This window comes from Chenopodium album, chromosome 10 (assembly GCF_948465745.1).
Source record: "Chenopodium album chromosome 10, dcCheAlbu1.1, whole genome shotgun sequence".
NCBI lineage: Eukaryota > Viridiplantae > Streptophyta > Magnoliopsida > Caryophyllales > Amaranthaceae > Chenopodium > Chenopodium album.
In genome coordinates, this window is record NC_137843.1 from 10993719 (window position 1) to 11014920 (window position 21202).

Here is a 21202-nt window from a genome sequence, read left to right on the forward strand (position 1 = left end):
CTACCATGCCACAAACTGTGAATTTCCTTCTTCTTCCATTGGTGCAGGAAGGTTAAGATCAATCAAAGGCTGCTGCTGCTGATGCTGCTGGTGTTCGGGTTCCGGCATTGGCGGTACCACCACCGGCCTAGCAATCCTCGGCTTCTCCTCCAACTTCACCACCCCTCGGCCGGCTCCCAACATATGGGACCTCTTGTGACCCCCTAATGCTTGGCCTGACTTGAACACTCTAGTACAATATGGACATTTGTGACCCTTAACTTTCTTTGATTTGCTGCTTGTTGTAGCACTAGTACCCATAATCTTACCACTTGAAACACCAACCAAATTCTGCTTACCTAAATTATTATTATTGTCATTAATCCTAGTATTATTTGTAACACTAGTATCAAAACTATTGTCACCATTTTTCCTATGACTTATAACATGACCACCTAAAGCTTGATGTGTTTTGAATGTTTTGTTACACACCCAACACTCATATTTGCTCCCTTTCTTAATACAACCATAATAATCCTGCTTAATCAACATCTTCTTCTTCTTAATCTTCATCTTCTTACTCGAATTTTCGTCTGATTCAGGATTATCAAATCTGCTGTAATCACCCACTAATCCTCCTCTAATCCTCCTCCTTTTTCCAGAATCATCATTATCATCATCATAAAAGCAAGATCCAAACTCAACTTTAGGCTTCTTAAATCCATAATTCCTTACAAACCCATCAACAGAATCATCTGATTCAAGCTCCTTAGCACCATTCTCAAAATACCCTGAATCTGAATTATCCATACTATCATGATGATTATTATTATCATCATTAATCACATTAATCCCCTCCTCCTCTTCTTCTTCCTTAGCAACAACAACAACTTGCTTAATCATCTTACTAGTATCCTTAATCCTCAAAATCCCAACATGATTAGTAGAAGACCCTCCTTCCAAAATCACAGAATTATTGTCAGAAGACTCAGCAGTAAAATTGAAGCAACTCTTATGACCAGATGAGTCCCTAGAAAGCATCATCAAACACATTGCAACTTCCTCTTGTTCATGTTGATCAATCTCAGAATGATTTGAGGACGAGCCGCCACCATAACAACCATCAGTAGTAGGAGGAGAAGGAGTAAGAGAGCTATACCTTGTCAAAGAAGATCGAGTTCGACGCTTATCACACAATTTGTTGCTGTTATCAGAATTGTCAGACTCCATTGTTGAAATCAAGTGATTTTTGCTATGACTTGACCATGAATTATCATCTTCTTCATCTTCTTCTTCATCATCTTCCTTAAAGTTCCTGTCTTTTTCAGAATGACTGCTCATATGACCACATAATGCTTTCAGAGAATGAAACCCTTTCCCACATTGCCTGCAAACCCTTTCCCTTTCCCTTTCCCTTTCCCTTTTCCTTTCCTGGGGTTGCTGAAACTGATGAAGGTGTTTGTTAACAAGAGTTGAATCAACCAATCTCCAACTTTTCTTGGGATTTTCTCTCAACCCATAACCAGAATTCTTCCCACCATTTTCATCATCATCATTTTCATCAGAAACATAATCAAAGTTTGCAGATTTCTTGGGAATGGTGAAAGGGATTGAAATGGGTTTATGATTATGATTATTAATGTTATTGTTTCTGTTAGCAATTACATGAGACCTCATATGACCACCTAAAGACTTACCACTTGGGTACCTTTTGTTGCAGAGCTTGCAAACATGCTTCAATTCTTCTTCTTGATCTCTCTTTTCCTCCATTTTTGGTTCTTGTTTCTGGGGTTTAACAGAAAATTAAGCAGAAAAAAATGAAAAATGAGTGAAGTTTAAAAGGAAGGAATTATTATTATTATTGTTAGAATAATAAAGATGAGATTTTTATGGTGCATTTTATTTGGTTGGTGAAAACAGAGGAGAGAGAGTAAAAAAAAAGATGAAAGAAAGAGTTGTAGGGAGCTCAAATCTGGTAAAACTGGGTGGAACGGATCACGAAGTTTCATGCTTATTGACAGGTGATCCAGGAGAGAGAATTAGGAGAGAGAAAGAGTGAGAAAAAGGAGGAAGAGAGAATCAAACTTCAGAGATGTTGACAGTTTTATACATAAAGTACAACATCCGACCCTTCAAAATGTCACCACTAGTATTTCCTCTTCCTTTAGAGGCTTTTTATTACTACCTCCTTTTTATAATGTTAGTATTATATAAAATCAATAACATAAAATAAGAAAAAAAAATATATATTGGAATCTAATATTAAACTATAAAATAATTCATAATTAATTTACCTTATTTAAGTTTTTTAATTTTTTTTGGAAAAGTATAAATCATAATTGCATAATTCAAGGTATAGATTTCCTTACTTTAAAGTCTTGTCATTTATCCACAACCAATTAATTTAAAAAAAAAAACTAAGTTAAAAATGGAACATATTCAATAGGGTAGATTTTTTTAAAACACCTAAAATAGTTCATGGGCTAATATTATGAAACGGAGGGAGTATTATTATTAGAGAATTACAATTACAATTACAATCTTGAAATATACCAAGTATACATTAATATTATAAACAACATTATATAGTATCCCTAGAGGTATGTAGGTATTTAAAATATTCGAATCATGTTGAAAATATCCAAAGTGATCTGTATCCTGGTATATTATTTGTTATGATTTGTATCCGATTTAATTATTCAATACGAATAGAAATGGTTTCAGTATCAGTATTAGTATCATCTGTTCTAAATCCAATTTGACCTTACTGATTTGACGAACTATGCATTGCATTAACATTTATGGATGCGTGATTTTATTTGTTACGCAATATGAAATTATATGGTTTTAATTACACAATCTTTATACATGGGTATTTCCAAAAGTAAAGAGGAATGTCATATGAATGAAATAATGGGGAGGAGAAAATTGGAAGGTATTTGGAGATAAGGGTGATATTTGGGTAAAGAGCTAAAATTATGGTATGATGAATTGGTCCATTGGAACTAGAAGCAGCACTATTAATCTCAAGAGTAGAATTTCATGCAGGAAAGCAAAGATTGGAGAGAGAAACCAAACAGAAAAGTTTAAAAACAAATATCCACGTGGCAAATTGTGAGTGACTTTCGATTTATAGTTGAAGGGCTTTTTTTTTTTTTTTTTTTTTTTAAGTTCTTAGTCTTTTTTTTTATTATTTTTTTTTTCCATATTTAGGGGATCACAAGGATTGTGAGAAATTGTACTACAAAAACAGTCACATTTAATTATTTTTTTGAAAATTTTTAAATTTATATTCATAGAAAAAAAAAACAAAAAAGTATGAGAATTTTAAGTGAAAAATATACTGCTGTACTAGGTGAAGCCACAAAGGCACAAATTTGAAATGTCACTTGCAATTTCAGCTCTATCTTCTACCAACCTTAGCTTTTTCTACCAAAAGCAAACAACAAGAAGATTTTTATAAATTATGTTTGCATCTTTTGCTTGTTTACTTTCAGCTCAAGCAAAAACAATTACAACAACAATTATAATGATAATTCATGTTTTTTTTGTGTTAGTGAAGCAATTATTTTAAGCTGATAACTGCTTACATATGTTAAACACGATCAGTAGTCCTGAAGGTTGTGACACGTGAATAATACAGTACAACTGTTAAAGCAGCTACATGCCTACGAGGAAATAACAGCTTACAAATGCTAAGTGCAATCAGTAGTCTTGATGAAGATTGTGACACTTGAATAAAATGGTACAACCGTAAAAGTAGTTACATGCCTACGAGGAAATAACTGCTTACACATGTTAAATGCAGTCAGTAGTCTTTTTGAAGGTTTGTGATATGTGAATAAAATGGTACAACCGTAAAAGTAACTACATGTCTATGAGGAAATAACTGCTCACAGATGTTAAACGCAGTCAGTAATCCTGAAGGTCGTGACACGTGAATAAAATGGAACAACTGTACAAATAATTATGTGCCTATGAGAAAATAGTTACTTACAGATGTTAAACGCAGTCAGTAGTCCTAAAGATTGTTACACGTGAATAAGAATAGTATACTAGTAAAAGTAGCTACCCTACAAGAAAATATACAAAATTAAATTACTATAACAATTTATACCATCGAATGACTGAATGAGCTAGTGAGCTATGTTTTAAACTTTTTATCATTACTTCATAATATTATCATAACTTCATAATATTTCTAAATAATTTACTTGTATAAGGACTTTGAAAACTTGAAGTATAAAACATTAACACTCCATATTCTTCGTAAAAATGAGTGTAATATTCTTCTTTGCCCCAACTTTTTATTTACGGAGTATTTTTTTTAATGGGCCAAATCTCCATCCGTTAATTTGTTTCCGAAATTAGACCCACTTGATGGAGGGGAAATTTTCTTGGTTTTGCCTTATTTTGTGAAATGATATTGTTGCAATTACTACAAAATTGTAACTGTTCCCAGTAGTAATTACTTATTTTTACCTATGATAAATGCAAGAATTTCGGGTATATATTGAATGTGACCATATCTTAGTAACAATATAATCGTATAAGTATCCTAAAGATTAAGAATTTAAGCACTCCACATTTAAGCTAATACCAATACTCTATAATATACCATAGCATATGTTGTACGGCAAATTTATGTTTACTTTTTTTGGTGCATGGAGTTGCATTCTTTGGTAGTACGGTACACTAGTTTCTTAATAAAGCTCATATACCTTGTGTTTTATAAAGGGACTCTATTAAAGGTTAATTATGTACGACAATTTGCATACAATTGGTAACTTTGCTACGAGCAATTAAGCATCTTTTTTCATCTTTCCTTCCCTCATTCAATCATCTTTTAACAAGTTAAACTCACCCAATATTTTGTGTAGCTAATATGTCCAACATTTATATCTAATTTTTAAAAGTCGAGATGTTAAAAAACTACCGTATATATAATGTCTAATATATAAGAATATATCTCATACCCACCTCACCTAGTTTTTTCGAACTCATACAATAGTTTCTCATTTTAAAAAAATGGACTAATGTGTTCTATTTCATCATAAGGCGAAATATAATTTACCAAAAATATGGCAAAAGTTTAGGTTAGCTTTGCTTATAGCTTTCTTTTTCATGATTAAAGAGTACTCCTATGCTACACTAACACTCAACATGCATATACTTTACAATCCATCTAACTTAACTTAATTTTGTCAAAAGTTCAATTTCCCAAAGGATCGTATCAAAGACGTATGAAGACAATGTCAAATTGTTATGAAGATTACTTTCAAATTCCAATAAAATATAAACCAATTAATGTAACTTTATTTTCTCTTTGTAACTGAATAATTACGTAATCAACGTATGTTCCATCCAAATCTGACCTCTCTTAATAATTCATTTTTAACGGATCGTTAGTTTGTAGTAACTAGCTATCCTATGAATAATCTTCACATGTTTCCTGGATTTTGTAACCTCGGAACTTTTCTCAACCATCTCTTTATTTCATCCTAGCGAGTCTAAAGGCATGAATTAGCTAAAGGGTTGTTTTCATACTTGAAAAGTTCAAACGTTTCCACTTGTTTTATATAAACTTGAAATTAAAATCGGTGTGTTGCATTTTAAAAAAAAATAGAGTAAATATTGAATTAATACAATATTTTCTAAACAAAAGAGAATGTTCACAGGTTCAAAAAAAAAAAAAAAAAAATGAGAATGTTCACAAGTGGAGTCTCTATAGTAAAACAGAACTTGTAAGTGTATGACATTAAGGAGTCTAAGACCTTGAATATCAAAATATGAAACATATGTTTATCTTAGTCCATGAAATGAATTACTCCATAATTAATACATACCGTTTTGAAGGTACTATAGCTACAATAAATAGTAATTATTTTAATTTGAACCCTTAAATTAGATGTTTAATCTTGACCATCGAATGTATGGATTATTATATTTATTACAGTATTGAAATATAACTAAAATTTAAAGTGTACAATGAATGACTACCGTGGCCTATTTAGGGTGTATGGAAATTTTTGAGAAATCAACATTAAATCATCTCCAATGATGAGCTTGCTTTACACTGTTAAGCAACAAATGTTTCTGATGGTTAACTATGAGCGTGCAGCAAGTGTAGCTTACGTGTGTTATTTTATTTCATTCTTCTATACAAATGAGGTCATTTTTTTCCGTCCTCTCCAATGGTAAGCTTGTAGCTACACCTTTCACATATATTGCAAGCAGGTTAGGAGCTCAATGGAGCCCATGAAGGAACACTAGCATCTTTTTTCTTGGTCATTCAATTTCCAACCACCACATTAAGGAATAACCAACTCCTTTTGCCAAATTTTGCGGTCGGCCCTCAACCATGATTTTAGTTCTTCCTTAGTGGTCATTTCTCCCCTGTTTACTTAAAAATGCTACCATAATTGAAGTCCAATAATTGTTAACTATGGCCGACGCATCACCATAGATGAAGAATAAAAAATTGACTCCTTTAGTAATTTGGTTATGTTGGTGAATAGTATTAAATATTTCAGTTGAAATTAATAGGACTTAATATCGATATATATATATATATTCGAGTTAACAAGTTCATATTTCTTATAAGATATTAAGCCTAGATAAGTTCAAACAAGTTCAGTTAATAACGGTTACTAAGATCATTTTACAACTAAAATAGGTTCAATTCATAAGTTTTACTAAGTTTAGATAAATAAAAAAACAAGTAATTTACCCTAAGATGCAAACAATTATAGGAGCCATAATGTTTGATTAGTCCATGAAAAGCTACAATCATAATATTTTGCCTCTCTTATTTTAGTTGAATTGGGTTTGGAACTTGGGAGGTGGGAAGGTGGAGACAAATCTTACTTGTTTGCGAGTAGAATACTTGTATTTTTGTGGTATATTCCTACTTCCTTGCTTCTTAGAAATCAACATCTTTTCGACTGCCCATTTAGACTAGAATAGTAGAATTACACGTTTATGAAACTTTCAACTTTTGACGTACCTCAAAAAATCAAAGACTGAACTTCCCTTCTCAGATACCCCCTATATAACCTAGGCTTTGACACTCCCTCCGTCCCTTTATTAGAAACCTATTTTCTTTATTATGTGAGCAATAAATATTAGAAATAGGCTTCTAATAAAGGGACGGAGGGATTAGCACTAATCAATGAGCATGAAGCCATGAACACCATATACGGCATACCCAATGACAGTTTCTTTCTACAAGTTTCCGACATCTAATTTTGCTAAACATGCCTTAAGCCTTGTTCGGCAATTGACATTGTAGAAAACTTGTGACTGGATTTTTGACACTACCTTACTTTTCAACCTAAATGGAAAAATTGACTAGAGAAGCTTCTAACTAGTCAAAGGAAGTGAAGCAACAATTACAAGTAAATTACCAAATCTTTGACCAATTCAACTTTCATCTTAAGACTAGACTTTGATAACAAAAGAAAACCAAAGCAGCAGCATTCAGCAGCGCAAGCAAGCAATTGGGAAATTTTATAAACACAGAATGAATCCTGCACATTCCTGTATCGGTCAGATAGCGCCTGATACGCATATTTAACACCAAATGATTATCAAGTTGTATTTTAAAACTAGTTTATAGAATCAAGCAGTACAATTAAAAATAAAACCAGGTCAAACCCTGATTATAATAAATTCAAGTAAAGCTTAAATTTATTAAAACTTCATTAGCATAACTAAATAACAAATTTAAGATTCTGACCTACATACAATCCTGTGATCCTGAGTACATTTTAAAATTTAACAATAACCCACCAACATGACAGAGAAGCTAATTATAACAGGCAAAAATCCAAACATATAGAACGTCAAAATCTTTCTGCTCTACGACCCAATAGCAAGACTCTACCAGAGAAAGCCAATAAAGAATTGTTCTTCGCTCGAATTGTTTTAAGCTACGGCAGGCATGTCCTTAAGCCAAGCATCAAGTGGCTTACCGATGGAGTAAACAATAAAACCAATGTTCCTCAGCTTCTCTGCATCCACAACATTCCTCCCATCGAAGACAAAAGCAGGCTTCTGCATGTTGTCAAACATCTTCTGGTAGTCTAGATTTCTGAATTCATCCCACTCTGTGAGAATGCAAACAGCATGAGCATCCTTGGTGGCTTCATATGCATCCCAGACAACACTAAGCTGCTTGATAGCAGTAGGGCTTGAAGGCTGAAGATGAGCGGGGTGGTCCCAATCAAACTTGTTCATTGAAAGATCCTTCCTGATCTGATCTTCAGAGACCTGAGGATCATATATGCTCAACTGGGCTTTGTCTCCCAATAGCCCCTTGCAAACATCAATAGCTGGGGTTTCCCTAGTGTCTCCGGTGTCTTTCTTGAATGCAAAGCCGAGGATAGCCACCTTCTTATTGGCCACAGTGTTAAACATTGAAGCAACAACCCGGTTAACAAAACGAGTCTTCTGGTAGTCATTCATCAAGATAACTTGCTTCCAGTAGTGAGCCACATCAGGGAGTCCATTGCACTCACAGATGTAAACCAAGTTCAAAATATCTTTCTGGAAGCAAGACCCGCCAAAACCTACACTAGCATTCAGAAACTTGGATCCAATTCTTGTGTCCTTACCAACAGCATGAGAAACTTCAGTCACATCAGCTCCAGTTGCCTCACAAAGTGCTGACATGGCATTCACAGAAGAAATCCTCTGAGCCAAGAAAGCATTAGCAGCAAGCTTAGAGAGCTCAGCTGACCAGAGGTTGGTGCAGATGATTCGGTCATCAGGAACCCAATGAGCATAGACATCTTTCAGTGTTTTGACTGCCTTAGCACCCTCAGGGGTTTCCCGTCCTCCAATAAGAACCCTGTCGGGCTTGAAAAGATCCTCAATGGCAGTTCCCTCAGCAAGAAATTCTGGGTTGGATAGGATCTGAAAATTGATGCCTTTGCTGTTGTGTGAGAGGATCTTCTCGATGGCCTCAGCTGTTTTAACGGGCACGGTTGACTTTTCAACAACAATCTTGCTTGACTTGGACACATCAGCAATCATTCGTGCAGCACTCTCCCAGTATGTCAAGTCTGCTGCTTTGCCAGCTCCAAGACCCCGAGTTTTGGTAGGGGTGTTCACTGACACAAAGACGATATCAGCCTCGCAAACATGCCTCTCCACATCAGTAGAAAAGAAGAGGTTTCTCCCTCTGCACTGCTTGACTACATCATCCAAACCAGGTTCGTAGATGGGAAGCTGTTCACTGTTCCAAGCATTGATACGAGGGACAGAGATGTCCACAACAGCAACTTCGATTTCAGGGCACTTAAGTGCAATGACAGCCATTGTTGGGCCACCAACATAGCCAGCACCAATGCAGCAAATCTTCACCATCTTATATATCGCTTAAGTAAGCCTGCTTATCATATAATACTAATACTAGTTAGATGAAAGTCTGCTTATCATATAATACTGATAATAGCCAGAGGAAGTGAAATACAACATATAAACTACCAAGGGAAAACAAATATCTTCATCAGCAGGGAAAGAAAGTGGGGCTGGGAAGAATGAATGGAGCAACATCCATATAGACATATCACATATTTTCTTAATCATAGGCATATCAGATTTTCTTAGACATAAGCACATTGTATGTCATTTCATACCCATTACAGGTTTACAGGACAAGTCCTTCGCAAAATCAAAATATCGAAAGACAACCAAAACAACAACGGATGCAAAAAAACTCAAGAAACAAGGATCACATTTTATAGACAACACAAGTTAAGATGCACAACAACCAAAATAATATAATTGTAAACAAAACAACATTCTCCAATAGGAGTGAACACCCTTGTTCATGTCAAAAGTTTAACTTTAATTAATTTACCCAATACTGTTCATATGAAAGCACCTTTTGTAGTTACATATCACACTATAAATCTTTCATTATAACATTCATTTTATCATAAAATAATGCAAAAATGCAAAGTTTGATATGAAAAACAAAGTGGTACACTAATTAGTACAGAATATGCCTAAAGATTATCAAAAGAACTAATAGAATTTGCCTAGAATTTACAACATCAAAGGGCACGTGTAAACTCCCAACATGGCCAACATTAATCTTTATTTCTTTTGCTTTTAACTACAAAAGTTCATAATCCCTAAACTTTTTCTACACCCAATGTGAGATCAACAAGGGTAAATTCTTACTATTGAAGTAAAGTGAAATGGGATAACCAAAATCAATCAGATCTAACAATAGAATTGTCATGGATTCATCATAACTCCAGATCCAACGATCTAAATGTGAAACGACAAGAATAAAAAAATTATCAATTTTTTCACAACATGGTGCAATTTTTACCATGATCTAGCAAAAATCAAGAAAGACATAATCACAAAAATCAAGAAATCATAAACACAATTGACCAACAACAATCAACAAAACATTACACAAATACCAGATCTGGGTATCCCAAACAAATTACAACACGGCATAACCAGCCATTTTCACTGTAAGAACACAGATCAATCACCAAAATTCCAACAATGCCAGAAAAAACAACCGACACCCAGAAAAATTTACACAACAATCAACAAAAATAAGCAACACCCACAAAAATTGATCACGTAAATCGACGAAATTGAAACAAAAAATTCAACAAAATGAGCACAAAAAAAAAATGAAACAGATCAAAAAAAACTGTATAAAATGTGGATACAAAAGATTACCTTGAATTCCGAGTAACAATCTGATGAAATCAAAGAGGAAAACAAAGGTAAAAGAAGAGAAAGAATTAGATCTGAGGTAGGAGAAGAAGAAGCAGAGAAGAAACGGAGAGAAAAGGGAGAGAGAAGAGTTAGAAGTTGTGCCGACGAATGAGGAGAAGTAAGCCAAGTGCGAGGTGTATTTATATATAATTGTCCGTAAAATTTAAGTTTTGTTTTAGTTTTTTGCTATTATAAGCAAAGGCCCTTATTTATTTAACACGTTTTGGTGCTTCATTTTATGACTCTAGAGTACTCTTTTTGCATAAAATATTGGGTTTTTATTTTATTTGTTAACCACCGTCACCTTATGTTAATATAATGATTTCATGTCTAAACAATAATTAATTGTTGTTTCTTCATTTGTAAAATAAAATTAATCATATCTCACCTAGAAAAAAATTGGCTTAGAAAATGTTATATGTTGTTGGTTTTAGTTTATATGAAATTGTGTTGGTAGTGAAATTTTTACTTAATGTATGTGTCCCTCAAATAAATATTACTCCCTAGTATTATTATAGATGATAAATATTTTGTTACGAACCGTGAATAATAAAATGGGTGGGGTATGGTCCTATGGGAGATAAATAATTATTTCTATTAACAAAATAATTAGGATTGTTCACTAGTATTTATTCATCCTTCATACAAAAGAAATAGCCTTTATAGAAATATCTTATATGGTTTATGTCCAAAAATAGATTGTTCTACTAAAATGAGATTCTTCTACTAAAGCAATTCATAGTGCATGGCATGTTAGAGCAACTCCAATGGTTGTAGGTAGGGACTTGCTTGTAATATTAAATAACCCCTAGCTACTAGTTTAACCATTGGAGGTAGAAAATGCAATTAGATTGGTCAAATTTGCTTGGAAAAAAACTTGCTAAAATAAAACAAATAGAATAAATAAAATGAAATTTATCAACATAAATTAAGGAGATGTGGTCCATTTAAATAGTAAGTTATAAGCTAGCCATTGAAGTTAAAATGACAATTAGCTTAAATGCTTATGTGGCATGGCAAGCTAATTTGACAATTAGCTTGCCATTAGAGTTGCTCTTATATACTTGTATTTAACTGGTAAGATTTAGGTTTTGTTCTCCTTTTAGGACAATGATGTATAAAGTCCTAATAGTTGTATTAGGAGTTGAAAGTAAAAATTATAAGTGAAATAAAAAGTTAATTAGCAATTGATGTGTGTTTTTGTCATAAATTTCTAAATTTAATTTAAGATTTTTTGACTTTTACCACAAAAAAAAAAAAAAAAAAAAAATCAAAAAATTGTTTTTTACCACCAAATAAAAAATTAAAAATTGTTTTTTTACCACCTCCCGTCAAAACCTAACGGAATTTCTTAAATTTTTCGCTTGTGCCAAACACATGGTCTTTAGGGGTTTTGGGGGGCATTTTGATTCTTTGGGTCCACTTTGAGGTCAGAATTGACAAAAAATGATTGAAAAAATCTCGTTTTACGTACTTAAAAATACCTTGATTTGCGTTAAACACGTAAAACAATGCATCTCTGACCATTTTTTGTCAATTCTGACCTCTAATTGCACCCATAGGTCAAATTGCCCCCCTAAACCTATGAAGAACTTGTTTTGCACACGAAAATCGAATTTTTTTTTTAAACCGTTAGATTTATTGGTTTTGTTGACAGTAGGTGGTAAAAAATAATTTTTAGATATCTTTTTGGTGGTAAAATAAAAGTTTTAGAAGTTTTGGTGGTAAAAAACAATTTTTTTGATTTTTTTTAGTGGTAAAAGTAAATAAATCCTTTAATTTAATTTTTTTTTTTAAAGAATTGTATACAATGGATAACATACATTATACATAAGACATGTTCTAATTTACTGAACTGAATTGTTTATGAGAAATGGAAATTAGAAACTGAACTGAATTGAAGTGAACTAAACTAAACTAAACTAAAATTAAGCTGAAGAGAACAGACTCTTATTTTATCTTTTTTAAAATAAATGATGAGCTACAACGATTTTAAAAAGGTAAAGTTTGTGGGTATTAATTTCAAATGAGCTCATCGCATATAAGGAAATGTTCTCTTCAGTTTAATTTCAGTTTAGTTCAGCTCAGCTCCAATCAGTTTAGTTTAGTTCCTAATAATTTCCTTCTTTTATAAACAATTTATTTCAGCTCTATTTAGTCCAGCTCAATTCAACTCAGTTCAGTAAATCAGAACAGACCTAAGTTAATAGGGCTAGTGCTCGTAAAAAATAAAAGAAGAATAGGTTCATAGAGGGGAGAGTTTAGGGGGTTCAAAAAAGGGAGAAGCAATCAAATTCCTGAATTCCCTCTATCTTTATTTTAATTGTTTATTAATTACGCCGTTTATTTAAATTATTTACTTCTCCCATTATTTCCCTCACTTTCCTCTACCTTGGTTACCCACCCCCAAGAGATCATTTTAGGGCATGTTCGGCAAAATATAGCTGTGAAGGAAGCTGTCAGCTGTGAAGGTAGTTTTTAGTTGTCAACAAGTTGTTAGCCGTGAAGATAGATAATTTAGGTATGAGTGTTCGGTACAGTAGCGGTTGACAAGCTGTTACATTTAAAAATCAATATTTTATATTTAATACTGTAGATTAAATTTTCAACAGATACCTCTAATTTCAAAAGCTAATATTTCTAACTTTTCATAAAAGCTACCTTCACCACTAAAAGCTATCCTAACCACTACTTTGCCAAACACTTGCATTTTTTGTTAAGTAGTGGTTTGACCAAATCAAACCACTAAAAGCTACTCAAACGCTAGCGCCGAACACGCCCTTAACCCCCAAACTCCTCTACATCCAACCAATCAACCTTAACCACCACTTTAATCATTTTTTCACGCTAACACCACACATCAACATCCTAACCACTAGCACCCTCACCCCCCCCCCCCCCACATCACTAGCACCATCCCTCTCCGATTACTGGAGTTGCCCCACCTAACCCACAAGCCACCATCCACCACTAAAATTCCACTCAACCCCTCAAAACCACTCGAACACCGCCCCTAAAACCACCATCCTCTCCCCCCCCCCCCCCCTTCCACGCTCACCCATTCCAAATAAAATCAACCCACCAATCATGAAAACCACCTCGTTACCTTAAAAACCATCCACCCTCTTAGAAAAATCTACCTAATAAGTCACCCACACAAATTAGGTTAGAGTAAGACAAAAATAGTAGAATTAAAGATGTTGGTCATCAACTAAGTTGGTGGAGATGATTTCCTCATTGTCACACGAAAGAGGGTGAGTATTTAGTTCTTTGACATCCTTAGCTTGTTGCTAGTGGTGGTGGTACAACGAGAACATGGTGGATTGGTAATGGTGGTGGTGGTTTACTTTTGATCTCTTTCTTGTTATATTCACATATTCACTCAAATAAACATCATTAGAAATTCCCAGGTTTTCATCACCTTTGTTTTTCCCTTGGTAACCCTTTCTTTTACCATCATATTAAAAAAGAAACAGCTCTTACACACATTAAGTATTCATTATAACCAATAATTCCATGCATACTTCATGCAATTCTTGATATTATCTTTTTTCGATTTCATACTTTCAATGTGACTATCTTAATATTGTTAATCCATGTATAAACAAAATCATAACAAGTTGATATTTTAAAAACAAAACAAGATCGATTTATCCAATAAAATAGCATATTTTGATTTGTTGTATTTACTAGTAAAAAGTATAAATTTTTTTTGACATTGTCACCTACAATTGTTGTTGTTTTAGAAATTACCACCTACATTTCATGAAAATGATAAAACTTCCCACCATTTTGAAAGATGACGTCATGGTGGGCCTATAAACAGTCTTCCCCCCATTTTCCCTCATTTATCTTCCTTTCTCTTTCAATACTCAGTCTTTCTTCTTCATCTCCTTTTTAATTTTGCACAAATACTAAAATCAAATTGCTAAAATAAAAAATTAGGGTATTAAAAATCATTGTTCTTGTTTCAAATCTTACAAAATTACGGTTTCTAGCAATTCGATTTCAAGCTATGCCTCAATTTAGGTGGAAGTGGAAGAAAAGTGAATTGAGAATCGAGTGAACAAGAAAGAAAACGAAGAAAAATAGCAAGGATGATGTCATCTTTAAGGGGTTGGTCAAAGTGATGGAAGTTTTAGTGTTTTCATTAAATGTAGGTGGTAAATTTCAATAAAAAAAAATGTAGGTGGTAATTCCTAAAATATCGACAATTATAGATGGTAATTGTCAAATATTCCAAAAGTTATAGTCAAAGTTAATTTACAATGTGGCCAAAGTTAATTTTAATATAGTTAAAAAACATTTAAAAAAAAGTTCCTTATATTAAAAAATCATTGGATTTAAAGTTGAGATTGATAAACAACTAATAGGTTTAGATAAGTCTATATAACATGAATTGTACATTAATATTGCGTGTTTAATTAAGACAACTAGTGATTAGCTCGGGCGTTGCCCGGGTTACTACTTTTACAGTTGTACAACTGCTAATTTATAAGAGCATCTAATAGTTTGTATGTAGTATGTGTCTTTAATACTTTGTATTATAAAATTATTTATTGTGCAATGTTAAAACATAATTAACAGTTAGCCTAAATAGTTATACAATAACTTTTCTTCTAAGAGGTGAAGTGTTCAAACCTTCTCATCCATATATTTTTCTCAATATAGTTGAGACAACATGGAGTATTGTTGGTTGGGTGGATGACGTGGCATATTGAGGAGTTGAGTAAGTAACATAGCAAAATGAAGGGGTTTACGTGGCACATAAACGTTCTTAAAAATGCCTTTTAATATAAAAGTATAGATTTCAGATAAATAACACAGGATCAAATTATAATAGGGATTTTCAAACACAGGAACAAATGTGCACTCATCGATCATTTAACTATTTAAGGCACCCTTTTGTTGCGTTCACGGGGTTACATTGGTTTTTTGGTACATGGGTTTTGGATGGTGACATAGGATTCAAAAGTATGTAATTTTCCCTTAAATTAATTGACCGCCAATTAAGAAAATTAGCCATGCTTTGCCGTTTCTCTATAACGCACTTGAGATTTGTTATGACTTGTTGAGAAGTTATGCTTGTCCTCGTGTGTCGCGTGATTTTTTTTATTTTTTTATTTTTTTTATTTTTAAGTTAATTTTTTTTGTGAAGAATGGGTTCGTTGCGTGGATCTATTAACAAATAAAATAAGCCACGAGGATGACTAATACTATGATTTAGAAGTTCATCCACTATTGAGAATTGCATTAACAAATAAGTTAATCACTACTAGTAGAGTCGTAGCAAAATTTGATTTATTCATTTTTTAAGTTGATAAAATTTATCTTGAAACTCCACAGAGCACAACCCGTTCTTGCCTAGATTCAAAATCAAGTCCTCCCCTAAAAAAGGTGGAATACCGAATATGTACCCCAATTAATGAGCTAAGCTCTCTTAATTTGTAGCTATTTTATACATACGCGTTCTCGTGTGTGTATATATATATATATATATATATATATATATATATATATATATATATATATATATATATATATATATATATATATATATATATATATATATATACATACATACGCGCGCGCGTGGAGAAGTGTAAAACTAGTGTTGCCTTGTAAACTAAACAAAGGGCCTCTAAACAACAAAGACATATTTCATACATATTTCACTGATAAAATATTTTTTACTTTATATATTTTTGGATTATTAATTCAAATTATTTTGAGATGTGAGAAAGCAAAGTGGGCTAGAGTTCGTTTGGCATTGCTGTGATTTTCTTTTTTTGGTTTTTTATTTTTTAAAAGTATATGATATATGTCTCAAAATGAATCAAAAATTATATAAACTTATTAAAATCATGATAATTTTGAAAATTGACAACAGAAAAGTGAAAATACCTTTTTCTTGTTTTTGGTTTTCAAAAAAACAGGAAACTGAAAATAAAAAATGATGCCAAACAAGACCCAGGTATAATTAGAAAGAATAAATAGGAAAAACCATATATATATATATATATATATATATATATATATATATATATATATATATATATATATATATATATATATATATATTTCATATTTTTTAAAATTCAAATTAATTTCTCTTTTTTAAAAAAAAAAATTTATCTAAAGAAGTTGGGCACGTCGCTCTGCTCCCTTTGTAGTCTACTCTACATAAAACTCTATATAATGCACTAATTATGTAATTGGGGGATAAAGGTTAAAGGATGAAGAAATTTATGATTAGTCACAAAGTTAATTGAGCTTCAATACATAACTATCACTTCCTCTGTTCCCAAAAGAACGATTTTTTTTGGCTGATTTCGTGGGTATTAAGAAAATTAAATAAAAAGAAGTAAAAGTGTATTGGAAAGATAAATTTACATGGGGTTTGTGAAAAAGTAGAGAGAGAAAATAATAAAAGTAATTAAAAAATAAAATTTTATATGGGAAAGCTTTGCACAAATATGTTGTAAATTGGTGGGTATTTTAATGCAAATAGGTCGATTATTTTGGGACTAAAATTAGGCCAAAAGGATCGAACTTTTAGAGACGGAGGGAGTAATAAAGATAAGTAACTCCTTTGACTAATAAAGTTAGTTTATTCTCCAACATGTGTCGAACAATACACCAATGCACAAGTTTACACATGTATGTGGTTAATAATGTGTACACAATTCATATCCGTAGCAATTTTGTAATTTATGATTATAATAAGTTGGTGACAATTAGAGCATTTAATAACGGTCCTAGTTATGTCATACAAGTATTATTGTGAATAATAATTTGGTCATATCAACTTGGACTAATTCCAGATGTTTAGTACGCCAATTAGCTTATTATGAAACTTATATACAACAATTTGAACCATTTTGCCAACTTTGCCAATTGTTGTTTTTATTAACCATGCATATAGCTAGTCAATTTGATAAATGATACTCCGTAACATATTCATTGTAAATTTGTTTGGTAAACTTGTTGTTGGGAGTTATTGGTGCAATTAATATGTAAAATGACCAAAGTAAGTTTTCATTTGGAATAAGTTGCTCCATTTAATTTTTCTTAATTGCTGAATTTAACACTAGTCAACCGGCAATAGAGTGAAATTCATCATACTACGTAGTACTAAAATAAAGGTTCTCCTTTAATACAGAGTTACCTATTATGTGAAACTATGTCAAAATTTTACAATACCAAAATAAAGGTTCTCCTCTTCTTTAATTACAACTAGCTTAAGGCCCGTGACATGCACGGTAAGTTTAATTTTTGTAAGAAAATTAATTATATCCAACAAATAAAATTTGATAAAACATATCAATCAAATATATAGAAATTATAATGTCATAATCTATATTAATAGGCAAAGCAAAAAATTATCTAAAATGGATTTTTTTAGGCTGCCTAAACCCGAGAATTTTTCATGCAGGACTTGGTTTGATTAGGACTAGTGGCCATATTAGTAAATACTTATTAATAAATGCATTTTTAATAAACATTAAAAATCAATCAAATATCAAACTAAAATCTCCACTAAAATTATTAGCAAAAGTGCAAAACATACACAAAATTACAAATACTATATCCCTTTTTTATATCTAAAAATCATTTGTCAAACACAACTTTTATTTTATAGCTATACGCCTAACCTATACTATATAAATCCTTAATTTGTGATAATATGTATGTATAGTAGTAAAATTTCAGAAACAAAATTGTAATTAGCTTAAATATATAATTATATTAAATTGAAATTGAAATAAAATATTAGCTTGCTGAGGTATTTGAAAATAAATAAATTAAGTGATGTTTTAAAGTAATTTCTATAACATCTATTATATGAATCAATTTATTATTACTTTTTTGGCAAAATCTAATAATACTTCATTTAAAAGATAATTAAAAAGGAGTTGAAATAATTATTTAGGTAAATGTATATAGAATAATTATGAACAAAACAAAAAAGAATATATATTTGTCATAAAGATAATATAAAAGATTTGAAATGATATTATTATATAATAATAAAAAAAAAAAAAAAGCTAAAAAGGGAAGGGGAGTTTTGGAGGGAAAAAACAGCACCATAATATAACACGTGTCACTCTTGATGTCTGTTTTAGTATTAAGTTATTGGTTATCTTGGTTATATATGAAATAAGATTTGCTTGCCATTCCCAAACTATTTGGTGTTCAAGTAAACTTCTCAAACTCTAAGATGGTTGATCTCCTATATTTGGCTTCCACCTCTAGTTTTAGTGTATGAATTCACTATAAAATAAAGAAAGAAAAAAAAAAAAAAAACTAATTTTAAACTTCAAAATATTACATCAAATTTAGACTATATATATAGTTGCACCCTCTCATATCGTTGCATTATTACTTTATTATATATAATACATACATACTAAATTTATTCATGAAACTTAATTGAGAAATATAATGAAATAGAAGAAAACTTGAGAATTCAGGAATATAACGTTAGCATGCATCAAGATCGAAGTAAAATGGCGGTTGTGGCATATGCAAAGAGGCAGAAATTGAGTAGGAGCTAAGTCAAGGCACCAAATATAATTAAATGTTTAGGACTAAGTAACATAATTTGGTGGGTCAACGGTCATTAAGTAGATTCATCATTCATACTCCATCGCCATTTAAGTTAGTTCATTACATTTCAAATAAGCCATAACATACAAGAATATTAATCTAGGTTAGGCTTGATTTGTGAGGGTCGTTATTATTCCTTGTGAGAAGGATTAAAATGCGTGTTATAGACTACTAGACTTATAGTGCTATTATTTGTAAGTAATTAATAGGGAACGAAGGAAGTAATTTTTTCGATTATTTAATCTATTGTTGGAGTTTTAGTTTCACGCTTGATTCTCAATGCACATTTACACCATTATACATATCTTTATTATGATTAAATGAAAATTGTAAAATTTATATTTGAAAAGTATATATCAAAATGAATCAGAAGATTTTACATTACTATATGTTTTTCCTAAGGTATAAATCACAAAACGCGATATTGTAGATTTCCAATGTTAATTGTGATTATACAAGAATAGAGGAGTATAAAACCAGTGTTATATGTACGTTATGAGTGTGTAAAATTAATTTCATATGTATGACTGGAGCTGTCAAACGCTGACGTGAACTGAAAAATTTACCTGAACCCGATTATGACTACCTATTTAAACCCGATAAAATGGTGACCAAAAACCGATATGACCTGACCTCAAACCAACCCTAGACACGAGTTAACCTGAGAATTTGAGACCCGAACCCAAACATGACCCGACATGGAGATGACCCGACCTGAATATAACCCGTAAATTATTGACCTGAACGAGATTGACCCAAACTTGTTTTAACCCCTCAAAACTCGAGTTTAACCCGACCTAATACTAACTCGATCGAATTCAACCCGAACTATAACTAATCCGACCCGAATTCAACTCGACTTGTTACTATGAGAAGTTCAATAGACCATACATACTACTCCTTACTTAGACTAATTATAGCTATTTGCTCATTTCTAAGTGTTAGATTGTATCTATCTTAATCCGATCATGACCCAACGTGTTTGAACCTAAAGATGGGCACGGGCCGTGCCGGCACGATTCCGACACGGCACGGTGGCCCACCTGTGGGCCGTGCCGTGAACAAAAATCTGGGAATCGGCACGGGCACGGCACGAGGCACGACGAGCGGCACGGTGGCCGGCCCGTGGGTCGGCACGCCGGCACGGCACTCATAATTTTTTTTTTATTATATGTATTGTTGTTTTGTTGCTAAATTAATAGAATTATTTATATAAACTTAACATAATTAGATAAATAATTTATATAACCTTAATTAAAATAAAGTTGTTCAAAAGAAAATATATTAACATTAACATAAACATAAACATAAACATAAACATAAATTAATAACATTATTTATATAAAATTAAGTTGTACTAATATATATATATATATATATATATATATATATATATATATATATATATATATATATATATATATATATATATCGTTTTTTATTTACATTTTTTATCAATAAAAAAAAAAAGAAAAAAAAGTGGCACGGTCTGGCCCGCGACCCGACACGGCACGCCCACCACCGCGGCATGGCCCGCGGCGGCACGGCACGACCCGTTGCCCATCTTTATTTGAACTCGAGTAAATGGTGACCCAAACAAATATGTCCCCAACTAATTAAACCAATCTGAGACTTGAGGTAAACCAGGTTTTCAAGACCCAACCCAACATGAGTGTTAATGGATAGTATATCATATACGTGGGGGATTTGTACCTATTTAGCTATCCATTACAAAATGTCAAGTTGATTTACAAATGCACGAGTGAGTACTATGTATCTTCAATACTTATGTAATCCGTATAGAGTATCTTTATTGACAAGCTAATTGTCAAATTAACCTGTATTGCTACATGATACTTTA

At 32.2% G+C, this 21202-nt stretch overlaps 2 protein-coding genes across 2 annotated transcripts; both read right to left on the reverse strand.

Moving 5' to 3' along the window:
• Nucleotides 1-1749, reverse strand: LOC145564803 (uncharacterized). Its single transcript, XM_081625000.1, has one exon. The coding sequence runs from the start codon at nucleotides 1747-1749 to the stop codon at nucleotides 1-3; it is 1749 nt and encodes a 582-aa protein (XP_081481126.1).
• Nucleotides 1750-7612: 5863 nt separating this feature from the next.
• On the reverse strand, nucleotides 7613-10849 carry LOC145562235 (UDP-glucose 6-dehydrogenase 4-like). The gene is made up of 2 exons (XM_081622445.1): nucleotides 10693-10849; nucleotides 7613-9370 (listed from the first exon to the last, which is right to left on the reverse strand). The coding sequence occupies exon 2, from the start codon at nucleotides 9346-9348 to the stop codon at nucleotides 7906-7908; it is 1443 nt and encodes a 480-aa protein (XP_081478571.1). The 5' UTR covers nucleotides 9349-9370; nucleotides 10693-10849; the 3' UTR covers nucleotides 7613-7905.
• Nucleotides 10850-21202: the final 10353 nt, after the last annotated feature.

Excerpts from the sequence above, each read along its gene's own strand:
- LOC145564803 (XM_081625000.1), bottom strand. The coding sequence starts at position 1,749 with ATGGAGGAAAAGAGAGATCAAGAAGAAGAATTGAAGCATGTTTGCAAG.
- LOC145562235 (XM_081622445.1), bottom strand. The coding sequence starts at position 9,348 with ATGGTGAAGATTTGCTGCATTGGTGCTGGCTATGTTGGTGGCCCAACA.